The sequence below is a fragment of the Leptopilina heterotoma genome, unplaced genomic scaffold (genome assembly GCF_015476425.1).
Source record: "Leptopilina heterotoma isolate Lh14 unplaced genomic scaffold, ASM1547642v1 Lhet_226, whole genome shotgun sequence".
Lineage (NCBI taxonomy): Eukaryota > Metazoa > Arthropoda > Insecta > Hymenoptera > Figitidae > Leptopilina > Leptopilina heterotoma.
The window spans coordinates 685,312-702,957 of record NW_025110944.1 but is presented as its reverse complement, the minus strand read 5'-3'; the positions used below and the strand labels follow the sequence as shown (position 1 = coordinate 702,957).

General features: G+C 25.6%; 1 protein-coding gene across 16 annotated transcripts in view; it reads left to right on the top strand.

Annotated features, from left to right (window-relative positions):
- LOC122502295 (titin) overlaps positions 1-17,646 on the top strand; it is a 165,925-nt gene that overhangs the window by 53,528 nt on the left and 94,751 nt on the right. For 15 of the 16 annotated variants that reach the window (XM_043612258.1, XM_043612264.1, XM_043612262.1 and 12 more), the window contains 5 exons: positions 12,556-12,598; positions 14,703-14,977; positions 15,192-15,406; positions 15,521-15,742; positions 16,822-17,520. In XM_043612258.1, the coding sequence (XP_043468193.1) occupies positions 12,556-12,598; positions 14,703-14,977; positions 15,192-15,406; positions 15,521-15,742; positions 16,822-17,520 (1,454 nt within the window). Of the gene's footprint in view, positions 1-1,662; positions 2,493-12,555; positions 12,599-14,702; positions 14,978-15,191; positions 15,407-15,520; positions 15,743-16,821; positions 17,521-17,646 lie in introns of those variants that run through there. The other variant, XM_043612271.1, reaches the window with a different exon arrangement.

Sequence of the window (17,646 nt, the reverse complement as noted above, 5' to 3'; positions counted from 1 at the left end):
TAAATTTCCACACTTGACAATATATTTTTGAATTTGGAGAATTTTATTTATCCTACAAAACTTGAGGAAGTTTTGCAATTTTTACATTTGTTTTTTTTTCTTTACACAGTTTTGCCAGGGATATCAAATTGAGACAAAAAACTTATCAAACTTATTATTTTAATTAATTTAGAATTGAAGATGATCATATTTTCCTGAGTAATGCAGTCAACTCTCGATAACTATTAAACTTTCGATAAATTAAATCTCTTAATAAATTGAAATTGGTTTCTGGTCAATTTGAAATAATTTTAATACTTAAATCATTCGATAAATAAAAACCCTTGATAATTTGAATGTTTCTCTAGATCTCATAAGATTTCATTTATCGAGAGTTGACTGCACTCTCTAAATTTGAATCAGTTAAAAATAACTGTTTGTCACTTAAATAAAAACAAATAATTTTGCAGTACATATTTTTACTCATTCAATTAGTCAACTTGAACAAATTTTCAGTTATTTTTTTACTGAAAACCAGTTATTTTTTTTTACTGACAATCGGTTATTTTTAACTAATTCAGAAGCAAAAAAATATTAATCACTGATTTTCAGGTAAAACTACGATCTTCAACTGATTAAAATTTAGAAAGTAGATACAAGAATAATACTAGCAATTAAGGAATATAAATTTTCTGAAATTTCAGAATTGGAGTAATTAGAAATTCTATAATTGGAATGATCACAAATTTTCTAAAATTGGAATGGTGAAAAATTTCTGAACAGAAAGTATCAGCTATTTAAAAAAAGGAATGATAAGAAATTTCAAAATAGAAATGATCCGAAATTCCAAAATAGGAATGGTCAGAAATTTTATAATTTTATTAATTATTTATTATTATTTTATTTATTATTTTATTATTACACGGAGAAAAATTTATTCGTACTGATTACAATAGTCTATATTACTGCTCGGATATGTGACCACTTTTTGTTATGATTACTATAGCTGTTGTAAGGAGTACAAACATGAATTTATCCCTTACAACAGCTATAGTAATCGTTCCTACTAAATTCTTAACACATTACATAGTCTTCGTAATCATTCCAAAAAGTGGTCACATATCCGAGCTGTAATGTAGACTATTGTAATCATTAAAAATAATTTTTCTCCGTGTATTATTATTTATTTTATATTATTTATTATATTTTTTTATTTTTATATTATTTTTACTTATTTATTATTAATTAATTAATAAAAAATAGGGAATGTTATTAATTTTAGGGGATAAAAAAGGGGAAAAAGGGGATCAGGTAAAAAAAGGAACTGTGATCCCTGTTATTGAAATTAGAAATTTTTAACTTGAAATTATTAGAAATTCCATAATAGAAATGATCAGAACTGAAAAAATAAAAATAATCGACAGTAAACTACTTCTTCTCTCGTTTTTGCCACCAAACTTCAAAAATAAAAATTATTCACAAAAATTGATCATATATTTGACTTCCAATGATTAATTTCCAAAAGAAGCTAAAAGGTAAAATTTCCTAAAAATATTAATGACTGTGTATGCGTGTGCGCGAAGAAATCACGACAAAGCTTCTTCTTCTTCTTCTTCGCTTTCATAAAAAGCATGAAAAAGACGAAGACGAAGAATAAGAAGAAGGAGGCGGAGGATATTTTTGTCACGATGAATACACAACTTGAACATTTTCTATATCTACACACAAATACATTGAAAAAAATGTCTAGTGAAGACATTTTCCCTATACGTTCACTATATTAGTGTGTGTATACATATACAATGTCGATGAGCGTCGCGACGCTTTAGCACCCTCACCCCACTCTAAATACAACTCATACCCCACTCCACCCGGCAAAATTTTCGGCTCCGCGGGATCTCAACCAAGAATCCCGCTACCGGCTCACTCGTAATTCGCATTCGAACGACGTCTTGGTTAACAGAGTCTCGGGGTAAAAAAAAACAAAAAAATAAAAAAATAAAAAAAAATTAATTGGTACAATGACTTGACTTCTGCCGAATGAAGCCGTGGAAAAGGGCAATCTCGATGCGAATTAAACGCAAACGAAAAACGCGATTATTTGCATATTAGTTTTTAAAACGACGACGACGACTCGATTAGAGCATTACCTTGCGATTATAAACGAAAAATCGCGAACAAGAGAAAAAAGAAAGAGAGAGAGAGAAAGGAAAAGGAGATCGTGTTGCAAAAAGTGATTTTTTTTTCAAGTGCTATAGTGTGTGCACAATCAACAATTTATAAAATATAAAAAGATTTCTTCAATTTAATTTTCGTTTTGTGCAAGAAAAAAAATATTTGGATTTTGTGATTTTTCAACATGAAGCGACAACAGTCTCAACAATCGCAACAGCAGTTGCAACAGCAACAGCAGCAACAACAACAGCAACAATCGACAATGCAACAGCAACAGTATATGCAGCAGAGGACTGAAAGACAGATCACCCGGCAACATATTACTAGTCAACAGAGAGGTCTGTTGGATTTGTGGTTTCATTCTTAATTCCTTTTTTGGTTATCGCTTCGTTTTTTCCGAATTTTACATCGATTTGTCCTCTGATTATTTATCGGCTGAAGAAAAGATTTTTTATTCGACTTTTTTGTTCATTTGGTCTTCATTTTTTCTTCTTTTTCATTTTCTTCTTCCTTTTCTTCTTATTTTTCTTCTTCTACTTTATAATTTTTTGCTTCTTCTTCTTCTTCTCTTCTAATTTTCGTTTCTATTTTTCATCCTTCATTGAATATTTTTTTTCTCTGCTAGAATATTTTCGGTTTACATTTGTAATCTTCTTTTCTTTTCTTTCATTATTTTGGATTTTTATTTCTTTTTTTTTATTTATTCTTCGTTCTTCTTTTTCGTTATTTTCATTTTTTTACTTTTTCCTTTTCAAAGAATTCTTCGTTATTTTCATTTTCTTTTATTTTTTCTTCTTCAAAGAATTCTTCGTTCTTATTTTCATCTATTTCATACTTTTTAGTTCTTTAAGATTCATTCTTTTATTTCTTCTTTTCCATTTCTTCTTTGCTTTTCATTTTTGTTTTTTGACGTGTATTTTGTTTCCTTTTATTTTTTCTTTTTCAAAGAATTCTTCGTTATTCTTTTTCCTTATTTTACGTTCTCCTTTCAATTCCATTTAATTTTTTCTTATTTTTCACTTATTCTTCTTTCTTCATTATTTAAAATCTTCTTTCTTATTTAATCTTCTTTCTTTTTTTTCGTTATTTCACGTTTTTATTTCTTTTTGTTTTATTTTTGTTCTTTTTCATTTATTCTTCGTTATTCTTTTCTGTTATTTTATGAATATTTCTTCTTTATTTCGCTTTCTTGTATATTTTTCTTTTTTAAAGAATTCTTCGTTCTTCTTTTTCGTTACTTTACGTTTTTATTTATTTTTTTTATTCTTATTTTTCATTTATTCTTCTCCCTTATTTTTCATTTAATCTTCGTTCTCCTTTTTTGTTATTTTACGTGTATTTCTATTTTATCTCTATTTTTGTTATTTTTTATTTCTTCTATTTCCTCTTTTTCAAAGAATTCTTCGTTTCTGCCTTTAAAAATATACTTTTCTTAAAGTTCAATTTATAAACAATTGCTTTTATCATTATTTTCTTGTTTTAATTTTTATTTTCTATTCTATTCTCTCTTTTTCATTCTTCCTTTTTGGTTTTTTCATTTTTAAATTTTTCTTTCTTATTCTTCACTCTTCTTTTCTCTTTGTTTTCTTTTTTTTCTCTTCTTTACTTCCTTACTTTTTATCCTTTTTGCTTCTTCTTATCTCTTCTTTCATTCTACATTTATTTCTACCTTTTCTTCTTTATCTTTTTCTATATTTTTTTCTTAAAAAAAAATTATAATAAAAAAAAGTAGAAAAATAAAAAAACTTAAAAAAATTATAATAAAAAAAAGTAGAAAAATGAAAAAACTTAAAAAAATTATAATAAAAAAAAGTAGAAAAATGAAAAAACTTGAAAAAAGTAGAAAAAAAGTAGAAAAAGGTGAAAAAAGACCGAAAAAAAGTTGAAAACATATTATGAAAAAAGTAGAAAAAGAAGAAAAAAATACAATGAAGTAGAAAATAGAAAAAATTGGAAAAGGTACAAAAAGAAAAAAAATAGAATGAAGTAGAAAATAGAAAAAATAGAAAAAGGTGCAAAAAGAAAAAAAATAAAATGAAGTAGAAAAAAGAAAAAGTAGAAAAAGTTACAAAAAGAAGAAACAAAAATAGAGTAAAGTAGAAAATAGAAAAAAGTAGAGAAAACAAAAAAAAACTAGGAAAATGTAGAAAATAGAAAAAGTAGAAAAAGGTACAAAAAAAGAAGAAAAAAAATAGAAAAAAGTAGAAAAAAAGGAAAAAAAATCCTATCTCTTCTTCGTTTTGTCCTTCCATTGAAAATTTTCAATAGCACTTCCATTTTCCCCAAAGGGAATTTTCACCATTTTTTTTCTCGGAAATTCTCCTCGCAAAAATAAATAGAAAAACATACAAAAGCAGAAGGTGAACGTTGAGTGAAAAACGGATATAATATAAACGTAGTGGATGTATAATCTTCAATGAAATTCACGATTGCGGAAGTACGCTTAGATTGTGTTTAAATGCGTTCGTGCGTTCGAGAGACAAGTTTTACCTGCGATGATGTTCATTTTCCACAAAGACGATAATTATGGAAAATTATCTAATATCCCAATCACAAATTAGTTACGATTTTCATAATTTTTTTCCCTTTCAAATCTTTTCTTATCAGATTTTCTTTTATCTTTCGCTATTTTCTCCCCTATTTTCCCCATCACCCCTTCTTTTCCTGATTAAATAGCCTGTTCACTCGAATTCTTCACTATTACTTTATTTCTATTTTCGAATGAGCCCTCCTCGACAAGAGATCAAAAATAGATTCCCGCACGTTCCAAAATTCCTGCCTGCTTCTTTAACACGATGAGAATCAGTTAACGGCTTCCGGTGCATGGCGCACTACAATTTCCTGATAGCAGCTGAACATGCATTGCGTGCATGTGTGTCTCATCTGTCAAAATCCGATGCTCACTATCACTATTTCCTATTTTTTCTTCCCTATTGTATCGCTAATTCAACATATAGTAAAAAAAAACTATTATTAACATTGAAGTAATAGTGTAACTGATGAAGAAAACAATTAAAAAACTGATATCTTCATTTTTATTATTATTTTTCAAAAACTAAAAGATAAACCAAAAGAAAAAGTTTTTTAAATAAATAAAATATTTATTTAAATAAATTAAAATTTATGTATAATAATAAGATGAGGCGAACCATAAAAATATTGATTGTTTCTTTTCAAAAATTAAAACAAAAAAATATTTTTTTTAAGTAAATGAATTAAAATTAATAAATAATAATAATAAGATGAGGCAAACTATAAAAAAATTACTTGTTATTTTTCAAAAATTAAAACACAAATATTTTTTTAAAGTAAATAAATTAAAATTTATTAATAAGTATTAAAACAATTTTTGGAAATTATTTTCTAACAATAATAAAATAATACCTAATGTTAAATAATAATAAATGTAAAAAATACAAATAATTAGAAAATTTGAATCTAAAAAAAACTTTTTTTAAACATATCGATATTTTAAAATATATTTACGTCAACTAATTAGTTTATTTATTTATTTATTAATTTCAGTAAACTAAATTTCGAAATTAGAAATAAAAAGTATCAAACAATTCACAATTATTGTTCGCCACTTCAAGAGAAGTATATTTTTAAAATACCATTCTCTTTGGATAAATTTAAAAGCATTTTCTCAAAAATAACATTTCATAATACATTGTAAAAATGTGTAATCTTTGTATTTTTAGAAAGAACTTCTCAACTGTTCTTAATCTCTTAGTTAACCGAGGGAAACTGAATCAGAAAATATTTTTAACCCCAAGAATATTGTCATTGAAAAAAGTTACGAATGAATTTTTTTTTTCTTTTTAAATTCTTCCTTGGTTTATTATTTCAGAAAATTTATTCGTTTTTCTAAAGGGAAAAAAAATTCATCAATTACACACATTCATCAATAATTAATAGTTTCTACTATGGAATATTTATGAAGAGAAGCAAAAGAAAAAAAATTTGAAACTTATTCGCAAATTCTTTTCGCGACACAATTTTCATTTTGGAAATAATCCAAAAATGATTCAAACACATGAAACTGTCATTTGTTACCATGTCATGTTTATTGTGACCCACACTATTTAATGTTTATTCTGGATGAAAACAACAAGATCGATGCCAAATTGCATTTACATCATGGAAAAACATTTTATATTGTTCTCTTAAATTTGATTTCATAAAAAAATGCAACTTTTGTATCGATTACCAAAAAAAATTTGACAATTTTTACACGAGTTTAAAATTTTATTATTGTTCTTTTAATTAGTTATGGATTTAAATAATAAAGTTTGGATTAAACTGATTGATTTTGTTATCAAGTTTAATAAAATTGTTCAACATTGATTTTATTTTCCTAATATTAAATGACTTTTTAACTGAACTGATGGACTTTGGTACCAAATTTGAAGATATTGTTTAAAATTGATGATATTTTTTCCAACATTGAAGGAATAAATAAATAAATGAAACTGATAGTTTTTGGTACAAAATTTGATATTGTTCCAAATTGATGATCTTTTCCTAACATTTAATGAAGTTTGAACCAAACTCATGGATTTTGGTACCAAATTTGATGAAATAAGTCAAAGTTGATGATTTTTTCTAACATTCAATAAATAAATATGTATATGAATAAATGAAACAGATTGAGTTTGGTACCAAATTGATGAAACTATACTAGATTTTTTTTCTTCCTACTAATTTCATAATTTTGGTATCACATCAACAAATTTTTGTACCAACTTTGATAAAAATTTTTAAAATTGATGAATTTCTTTTTTAACATTTTGTTTTTAATCAATCTAATCGATTTTGGTGTCAAATTTGATGAGATAAGTCAAAATTAAAGATTTTTTCTAACATTAAATAAATAAATATATGAATTAATGAAACTGATGTATTTTGGTACGAAATTTATCAATACAGTTTAAAGTTTATGATTTTTTGTACATTATGAATTTTCAGCCAATTTTTTAGGATTTTGGTAACAAGTTTGATGAAATTGATGATTTTCTTGTAGCAAATTGATGAAATTTGCACCACTGATAAATCTTTCTTATGCAACTAATAAAAATTGTACTTAAATTGACGATTAATTTATTTTCAAATAAATAATTCAGGTACAAAAATCATTAAGAAGAAATTTGTGACAAATTGCTAAATTTCTGCAAAGTTGATGATTTCTATTTCAAAAAATAAATTTACTTTTGAACCAAACTTAGGAATTTGGTATAGCAAATTTGATGAAGTCGTACAAAAACTGATGATATCATTTCTCTTAAATTGATGCTATTTGAACCAAATTAAACATTTTTGTTTTAATGATAAATTTCTCTTTCAAATTGATGAAAATTTACTATATTAATGACACCGTACCAAATTGACTTTTTTACCAAAATTGATGATTTTTGTACCAAATTGATGAAGCGAGGGAAAAATAATTTTTTCACAATAGTTTCCTATCTAAACGTATCAAATTAGAAATTAGGACAAAAATTGATGATTTTCTTGTTAAATTTTTTTCTAACTTTCTTCTGGAATTTCTGATCAAAAACTGATGATTTCTGTACCAAATTGATGAATCGAGGCGCGAAAATAATTTTTTCACTAGCGGTTTCGTATCCAAACAAATCAAATTAGAAATAAAGACAAAAATTGATGATTTTCTTGTATCTAACCATTAACTATTCTTTCCATCACGAAATAATTTTGAATCATTTTTAAATTTGTTCAAAAACTACACAGAGGTTAGGATAAACAAATTTTCCCAGAAATAATAAAAGTTAGATGTAAAATTTACAACGTGAAAATAAATCAATAAACAAAAACTATACTCAAAATTATTTTGCCAAGCGAATTTTTAGTTTTTTAAAAAGTTTATATTCTCTCTTGGCCCTCGAAATAAAATTCATTGTCAAAATCAAATTTTACAACCGTCATATTATGTCATTGTCAAAAACATTCGATAATAATTCTTCACCTGTCTCAGTATGAAAACCAATTTTATTATATTTCCATCTATTTTTTTCTTTTATTTTTGTACCCATTTTTTATTTATAATTTTATCTATCAGTTTAATCGCATCTTTTTATTTTATTTATTTTTCCATTATTTTTTTATTTATTTATTACATTTTAAAGTTTTTATTTATTCTTTTTATTTACTCTTTATTTATTCTTTTTCGTACTTTTTCTACCCTTTCTTTTTTAATTACTTTTCGATTTCTTCTTTTCGGTTTTATTTACTTCTTTATTTATTCTGTTTAGTACTTTTTCTATATTTTCTTTATTATTTTTTCTTTTCCATATTTTTCCTTCTTTTCGGTTTTATTTACTTCTTTATTTATTCTTTTTCATACTTTTTCTACCCCTACCCTTTCTTTTTGAATTACTTTTCGATTTCTTCTTTTCCATATTTTTCTTTCTTTCTCTTTTATTTACTTCTTCATTTATTCTTTTCGATATTTTTTATTTATTCTTTTCTAAATTTTTCCTTCTTTTCTGTTTTATTTTCGTATTTTTCTCTCTTTTATTTTTTATTAACATCTTTATTTTCTTTATTTACCTCTTTATTTTTTATTTATTTTCATAGATTTTTCAACTTTCTTGTTATTAATTCTTTTGTACTTTTGTAATATTAAAATCATAAGTTTCCTCTTATTCCTTTGTCGCGTATATCAAAAAACACTTCCTCGAAATTGCAAAATTATTGTGCCAATTGTTTCGATTATGTAAATATCGTTTTTTTCTTTTTCATTGGCCATTTTCAATAATCAATTAAATGCACGTGACGTGTGATGCGTTCTTTGCTACATGTCGCTGTTTCTCAACAGCTGACGGTGCAACCTGTCGACACTGTAAACAATTAAACGAGTGCTATTGGACAGCAATGCAATGTCTCTTTAAAGGGGGAAATGCAATATCAAAGAATAGGCCAGCAAACAAGTCAGTCACTGTTCGCCTTTCTACGCTCTGTAGCTGTTATTTTGGTCAGTGACTGAATTTGCGTAACAAGCAAAGTCAACGGTAGCAAAATTCGTGGACCTCGAGCGTAAGAGACGGAGAGAGAATGAGACAGAGAGAAAAAGAGAGAAGGAGAAAAAGAGAGAGAGAAAAAAAGAGAGACAGAGGGAAAAATAGTGAGAGAGAGAAAAAGAGAGGGAGAGAGAATAAAAGAGACGAAGAGAAAAAGAGAGGGAAAAAGAATAGAGAGACAGAGAGAAAAAGAGAGAGATAAAGAAAGATACAGTTTATCGATAGAGAGAGCAAAAGACAGAGAGAGAGAGAGAGAGAGAGAGAGAGAGAGAGAGAGAGAGAGAGAGAGAGAGAGAGAAAATCGTACCGAGTCGACGTCGAGACGCTGAGCGTCGAGTAAAGATAGTTGCTCCTAAAATGGGTCCCGGTAACGCGATCTCATCTCGCACAAAAATAGGCTCTTTCGGCCCCCCTCCCACCACACCTCGTCCAAACTCTCCCCGTTGTATATATCCTCTATCGAGGATCATCGAAGAAATATGTTACATTTACTCTCTCGCCCACGAAATTCTGGATCATTTGCTCGACCTTCACAATGTGACGATTAGAGAGAAAGAGGAGAAGACCAATTATTCAATGCGTTAAACAGGAAAAAAAATTTGCCACATTTAAAGCCCTCCAAACACTACTGAAATTAGGACAAGTGTGTTTGCGTCGGAATTCATTAACAATAACACCCAAGAGAGCCAACACGAATCACTCACTCAAACACACACACACACACACACACATGTTTTAACATCCCTATTATTTTAACTGCAATTTTCACGGTCCCTATTTTTAATCGATTGAATTTATAAATAAACACCATTTTAAATTTAGATAATTTGGAAAATTTATTGGAAAATCGAATAAATTGTAAATAAACATTTTTTAATTTATTGTTTCCCTCTTTTTGAAATTTTTCATGAATTTCAATTATAATTTATGTTAATTATAACCGAGCGAGAAATATGTTTCTGGTTTATAATAATAATTACCAAATATCACTCAAAAATTAAAATTTATTTTCTATTATTATTAGTTTTAAAAATGAAAAAGAAAATTAATTGTCTATTTTTCTAGGTAGATTTGAAAATTAATTTACAAATATGATGGAATTTGTTGAAAGTAATTAAATAATTTTATGATCAGTCGATCATTGGATGATTATCAATTTCCGTTTTTGTTTAGAGATTAGGTATATATTTTTGTCTTTCAAATGATCAGTACTTTGTTTATTTTGATCTTTCGCTGGACGATTGTCAATTTTCTAAATTTAGTTGTAATCAATTTCTTTGTATTGATGATCATCAATTTCTGTATTTTTATGATTTATTCCCTTTTTTATTTAACTCTTCAGTTTAATTATGATCAATTTTTTCATATTGATGATCGTCAATTTCTTTGTTTTTATAATTTATTCTCTTTTTCATTTAAAACTTCAATTTAATTATGAGCAATTTTTTCATATTGATGATCATCAATTTTTTTCTGAACCATTTAAATTGACCTTCAAAATGCGACAATTAGAATTTAAAATTTATTTTATTAAATAAATTTTATTTAATAAACTTATAAATTAGAAAAAGAAAGACCTACAGGGATAACAGGAGTAATTTTTTTCAAGTATTATTAGATAAGAAGGGAATTTTAATTTTTAAAAAGGAAACTCACTCTGATTTGAATTTAGTTAAAAATAATTCATTTCATTGGAAAAAGTCATTCTGATCCAAATTATAATATTTTAGTTTTACTAATGAAATGGTTAATAATAATTAATTATTTATTAGTTAAACGCACATTTAGGATATGCAAAAATAACTAAAAATTTTTGTAAAGAATTCAATTAGTGAAATATGACTATTTTTTGTACTTATTTTTATTTACTAATTATTAGTAATTGTCTACTAATGATTTTAATTAATTAATTAATTTGAATTATTAATTCAATAAAAATACTGCGGAGCTGATATTATTCGTTAAATAAACGAATCAGAATTTTTAAATTATTCCATTGATAATATTTTACTTATAATTTATAATTATATGCATTTCAATATATATATTTACTTACGAAATAATCTCGACAGAAAAAGTTTTGTTTAAACTCACCTGAAACAAAAAGAAAAGAAAATAATTAATATTAGAAAAAATCGGAAAAAATTATTGAAACAAATAATAATTTGTATTTAATAATTTTATTAAATTACTTTTGTTTTAAAATTTCATCAATTTTTTACTATTTCCGAATTAAATAGCAATAAAAATGGGCAAAATTAATTTCGGAAATAGTAAAATTTTATCTAAAAATAATAAAATTTATACTATAAAAAATTATTTCCAGAATAACTTTTACTATTTCCAAATAAAATTTCTTTATAAAAACTGGAAAAATTTATTACTTTGGAAGTAGTAAAATTTATTCTGCAAATATTTAATAACAAATTTTGTTTACATTATAAGTACTAAAATTTGTTGTACGTTTTCTTCTAAATAATTTCTTCAAAAAAAATGAAAAAAGGAGAGAATATACTTGATTTTAAGTGATTTAAGGGATTTTATTAAATTTAGGGAATAAAAAAGGGAAAATTGGAAGAAACGGAAGTAGGTAAATAAGGGGACAAATTGTGATCAGCGAGACCAATTTTTCAATGTGCTATCATCAATTTCTTCTCATTGATGATTTTCAATTTCTGTATATTGATGATCATTAATTATTCCACATTTATTATACCATCAATTTTTTCTTCTCATTGAATATCATCAATTTTTTTATATTGATAAACATAAGTTGTTTCATATCGGTTATCATCAATTTCTTATTGATGATCAACGATTTCTTCATTACAGATTAAAAATAGTTTATAATCTAAAAATATCCACTGTTGTGATTCACTGTATTCTATTAACTACTAGTTGACTCTTTTTGACTCCCAATGTGATTCATGAATTTTGGTGTATGAGTCATTAGAAGCCACTAGAGAATCAAAATGATTCACTTAGAAAAATTATCGTATATCACTTAAGTGGAGAACGTAATTATCAGCTACTTCTTCACTAAAAAATGAAGAATATTTTTTCTACTCCATTTAGTAATTTATTAATTTTTATAAACAATATTTAAATTTATTTCGATGATCAAAAATTAATTTACTCCAAAGATCAACAATTAATTTATTCTGATGATTTTTGTTTATTGATGATAAACTAATTGATTGATGAAAAGACTCAATAATTATTTAATTTTTTTAATAGTGATGTAAATAATTATTTAATAATTTGAATAATTATTAAATTTTATCTATAATTATACTATGTATTTCTATTATTAAATTCTATTAATTCTTTTTCTAAAAATAATTTTGTTAAATTTTATTTACAGTACAAGGGGAGGTAATGATGCAAACTTCGCCCACGATACCAGCGTAAGTTTCAAGTCTTATTAATATTTTTTTAAATTCATGACTAACGATACTCAATTTATTAATAATAAATAATTTTTCTGATTTATATAAATAAATATTTTCAATTTTAATTAAATTGAAATTAATTTAATTTTGTCTGATAATAAAAAAATTAAGTAAATATTCATCGGTTAATAGTATTTATTAATTATTGTAATAATTTAATAATAATTATTAATAAACAATAATTTATTGATCCTATACAAAATTATTAAATCATTATATTTTTTTTTAATTTGGAATTTCTATTCTTGATTTAAATTGGGGTTGTCAAACTCTTGTGTTAGATACCTGAGGATAATGATTTCATTATACTCGGGATGTTTACATCGGAATAATAGACCTTTGTAATCTTATAGACATTGTAATCACAAGGTCAAAACTTATTTTCGTATACCTATTTAATTTTATATATAAATTACTTTCAAGAAAAATATTAAATTATGAAATTTTAAAATCAAATTTAATTTAATTAAATCTTTAAAAAAAAGTTGGAATAATTTTTTTAAATAAAATTGAAATAAATTTTAAATAAAAAATAAAATTTTGAACTCGATTTTTAATTATTTGAAAAGGAACAAACAAAACTTTTAAAATATAGTTGAAATAAATTTTAAATAAACTTCAAACAAAAATTTAAACTCGACTTTTAATTATTCAAAAAGGAACAAAATATATATTTATAATTATATTATTTAAAAATATTTTTTATAATTATTTTGTACCTTAAATTGTGTTGTTAAACGCTGTCCAATCCGGTCTTGATACATCTGTAGTAGTGTAGACAACCGCAGTCACAAATTTCACTGAAACAAAAATTTTAAACACTCCCGTAAATTACAAATTAAAAAATACTTTTTTTTAGCATAAAAAAAAATCACGATTAAAAATTACAAATTAGTGAAATTTTCGTACATTTCTACGCGTCAAAACTCGAATACTAACTGATCTGTGAATGTAATTTTCTTTGGGACTCTTTCAAAGCAGGTAATAAAACCCCCAATAAGGCTCAGTAGAAATTTTGAATACAATTAAAATTTTCCTTTCAATTTATTACTGTCCTTCAAAATAGAATTCAAGTTCACCGCCTATTGTTTCTATACAAAATGTAAACAAACCGTTTGTGGAATTATAAACCATAAAACTATTTCAAACTAACAATTTTATTTAAAAAAAAAATTATTTATTAATTATAATAATATTATTATTATATTATATTATATTATATTATTATATTATTATATTATATTATTATTATTATTATTATTATTATTATATTATATTATTATTATTATTATATTATTATTTAATAATTATTTAATTATTTAATTATTTATTTATTTATTTATTATTTTTTATTTATTATTTATTATTTAAATTATTTAATTTTTACTTTATTTTTAATTTTACCTACTTTATATTTAATTTTTAAATTATTTTATTTATTTTATTTTAATGAAGGTACTTATGTTTAATTAACCGGTTTTAATTCGAAAAATAAAAAAACAATAATTATTAAACAATAATAAAATAATATTCGTAAATAAAAAATTATAAATAATAAATACAATATATAATAGTGATTTAGTAAATATTAGCAATTGATTTATTTTAATTACTGATATTAAATTAATTAACAATTGATTAATTATTTTATTAATTTTTTTTTATTTTTATTTATTTTTATTTATCGAAAAATATTTTTAATTTTTCAATATCAAAAATATTTCTCTAGATTTGCGCATTAATTAATAATTTCTTTTTAATTCTACTACTTTTAGTAGTAAAATAATTACACAAAAACTATATTATTTGTGTAATTATTTTATTATTTTTTTTTATTTTTCTTTATCAAAAAATATTTTTAATTTTGCAATAAAAAAAATATTTTTCTGGCTTTGAGCGTTAATTACCTATTTCTTTTTAATTCTACTATTTTTAGTAATAAAAAATAATTACACAAAAAATTTATTTCATAGAGAAATTTATATTTGTGTGTAATTATTTTATTAATATTTGCATTTTTTATTTTCGAGTGCGAAAATTATTAATTAACTATTTTCAGATTTACGGGCAGACCAGGTGATCCATCGCCACCAGTTTTTCAGCAAATCTTTAAGAATGCCAGGTTCGCACAAGGTGGTAATGCCGTATTCGAAGGACGAGTTAGTGGTAATCCGAAACCCTCCGTCTCCTGGACCCATAAGGGCGTACCTCTTTTGGAATCACAAAAAATTCGGATGACCTACGATAGCAAGACTGGAATTGTTAAACTTCAAATTAATCAAATTGGACCAGGAGATGAGGGAGAATACACGTGTAATGCGAAAAATCAATATGGTAAATTTCTCACTACTTTCTTCTTAAAATTCTTTATTGTAAATTATTTTACAATTTTATTTTTATTCCAAAATATTCCGGAAAATATTTTTCATTTCAAATCACAAAAATACGTTTCGAAAATAATTTTCAATAAAAGATATATGTTTGGATAATAATTTTCAATAATAGATTTATGTTTGGAAAATATTTTACTATCAATTTATAATTTTAGGCGAAGCCATTTGTTCCGTTCACATACAACCCGAAGGTTTTGGACCACCACCCCAACAGCAAGTGGGTGGTTTCAAAAAGGAATATTCACATTCCTTTCAATCGACTGAACAAAAATCCGGAAGCCAAAGCTTTCAACAACGCAGTTATCAACAATATGTTGATAGTCAAAATTATACAAATGGAACAAATAATATGTCTATTGAAGACTTCAAGGTCAGTAATTTAATTTTAACCATTGACCAAATATTGGTAAAAATTACACGAACAGATTTTGTTTCCCGATTGCTATTTGAATTCAAGAATTATTATTTTTTTTTTTTATTATAGGTTGACACTTTCGAATATAGAGTGATGAGAGAAAAGGAATTTAGAGAATCAATTACTCGACGCCATGTGGGAGAATCAGATGTTCAAATGTCTCAGATCGTTGAACGTAATTTAGGTCCCGAATCAAATCCACAATTTACACAAAAGCCAAGAAATTCGAAACTTGTTGAAGGATCTGATGCTTCATTCACTGCTAAAATATCCGGCAATCCAAAACCTAGAGTAAGTAGTAACAGAAATATGGTCCCAAAAATTGTGTCACAGAAAGGGGACCACTTAAACTGGTACCAATAAAATGGCACCAATAAAATAGTATCAATATGCTGGTACCAATAAAATGGAACCAATGAAATAGTATCAATATACTGGTACTAACAAAATTTCACCAATAAAATAGTAAAAATAAACTGGTACCAATAAAGTGGCACCAATAAAATGGCACCAATAAAATAGTATCAATTAACTATTACCATAAAATGTCACTAATTAAATAGTATCAATAAACTGGTACCAATAAAATGGCATCAATAAAATATTACCAATAAACTAGTACCAATTTGTAACAATACATTGCTTCAATAAATAAACTGGTACTAATAAAATAAATAAAAAAATAGTACTAAAAAACCTATAAAATAGCAAAAAAAAAACTGGTACCAACTGAATGGTACCACTTTGGCAATAAAAAATGGTAACAATAAAATGGTAACGATAATCTGGTACCAATAAAATAGTAAAAAAAACTGGTACCAAATTATTGGTATCACTTTGGCAATAAAAAATGTTAACAATAATCTGGTAGCAATAAAATAGTATAAAATAATAAAATAGAAGAATAAACTAGTACCAATTTATTGATACTATTTTGGCACTGAAAAATGGTACCAATAAAATAATTTAAGACAATAAAATAGTAACAATAAACTGGTATCAATTTATTGCTACTGCTTTGACAATAAAAAATGGTAATAATAATCTGGTACCAATAAAATAGTATAAAGAAATAAATTATTAACAAAAACTTGTACCAATTTCTTAGTACCACTTTGGAAACAAAAAATGGTTCCCATAAAATGGTTCAAATAAACTAGTTCCAAAATAATGGTGACCATAAAGTAGTATAAAACAATAAAGTGGTACCAATTTATTGGTATCATTTTGGCAACAAAGAATGACAACAAAGAATGGTACCAATAAAATGGTACCAATAAACTGTTACCAACAAATTGTCACCACAAGAATGGTAGCATTAAAATGGTACCAATAAAATTTGTGATTAACGTATTTTTCTTCTTCCACAGTTGACCTGGTTCAAAAATGGCCAAAGGATCCGCGATTCACAGCGACTTGAGACAAATTATTCAAATCAAACAGCAACATTGAGGATTCGATCAGCACGCACCGATGACACTGGACATTATTCACTATTAGCGGAAAATCCCAACGGCTGTATAATGAGTTCAGCATATCTTGCCATTGAATCAAGTGATCAAGTTGACCATGTTCCAAGTCAACAATCGCGTGACGTTCTCCGACAGACATCGCAAGTTGAAAGTTTCACTCAAGAATCGAGTGAATCGGGAAAGGTTCTTGCACCAAATTTCATTCGAACATGTGCCGATCGTGATGTGACTGAGGGTAAAATGACGAGATTTGAATCACGAGTTACTGGTCGTCCATATCCAGATGTCACGTGGTACATTAATGGCTATCCAGTTGCAAATGATGCGACACACAAAATATTGGTGAATGAATCGGGTAATAATGCTCTGATGATCACAAATGTCAGTAGATCTGATTCCGGTATTGTCACTTGCGTTGCGAAAAATAAAGCCGGCGAAACATCGTTCCAGTGTAATTTGAATGTGATTGAAAAGGAACAAGTGGTTGCGCCTAAATTTGTTGAACGATTCACGACCACTAATGTTAAGGAAGGAGAACCAGTTGTCTTCACGGCTAGAGCAGTTGGTACACCAACACCACGAATCTCATGGCAGAAGGTATTAGTGGTTGATTTTATTTATTGCTCTTGATTCAATTTATTTCTCTCGATCTAAATCATCTTGATTATCGTCTAAATCTAGAACTAAAGACTGTTGATCAAGAGACCGTTGATCAAGAGACTA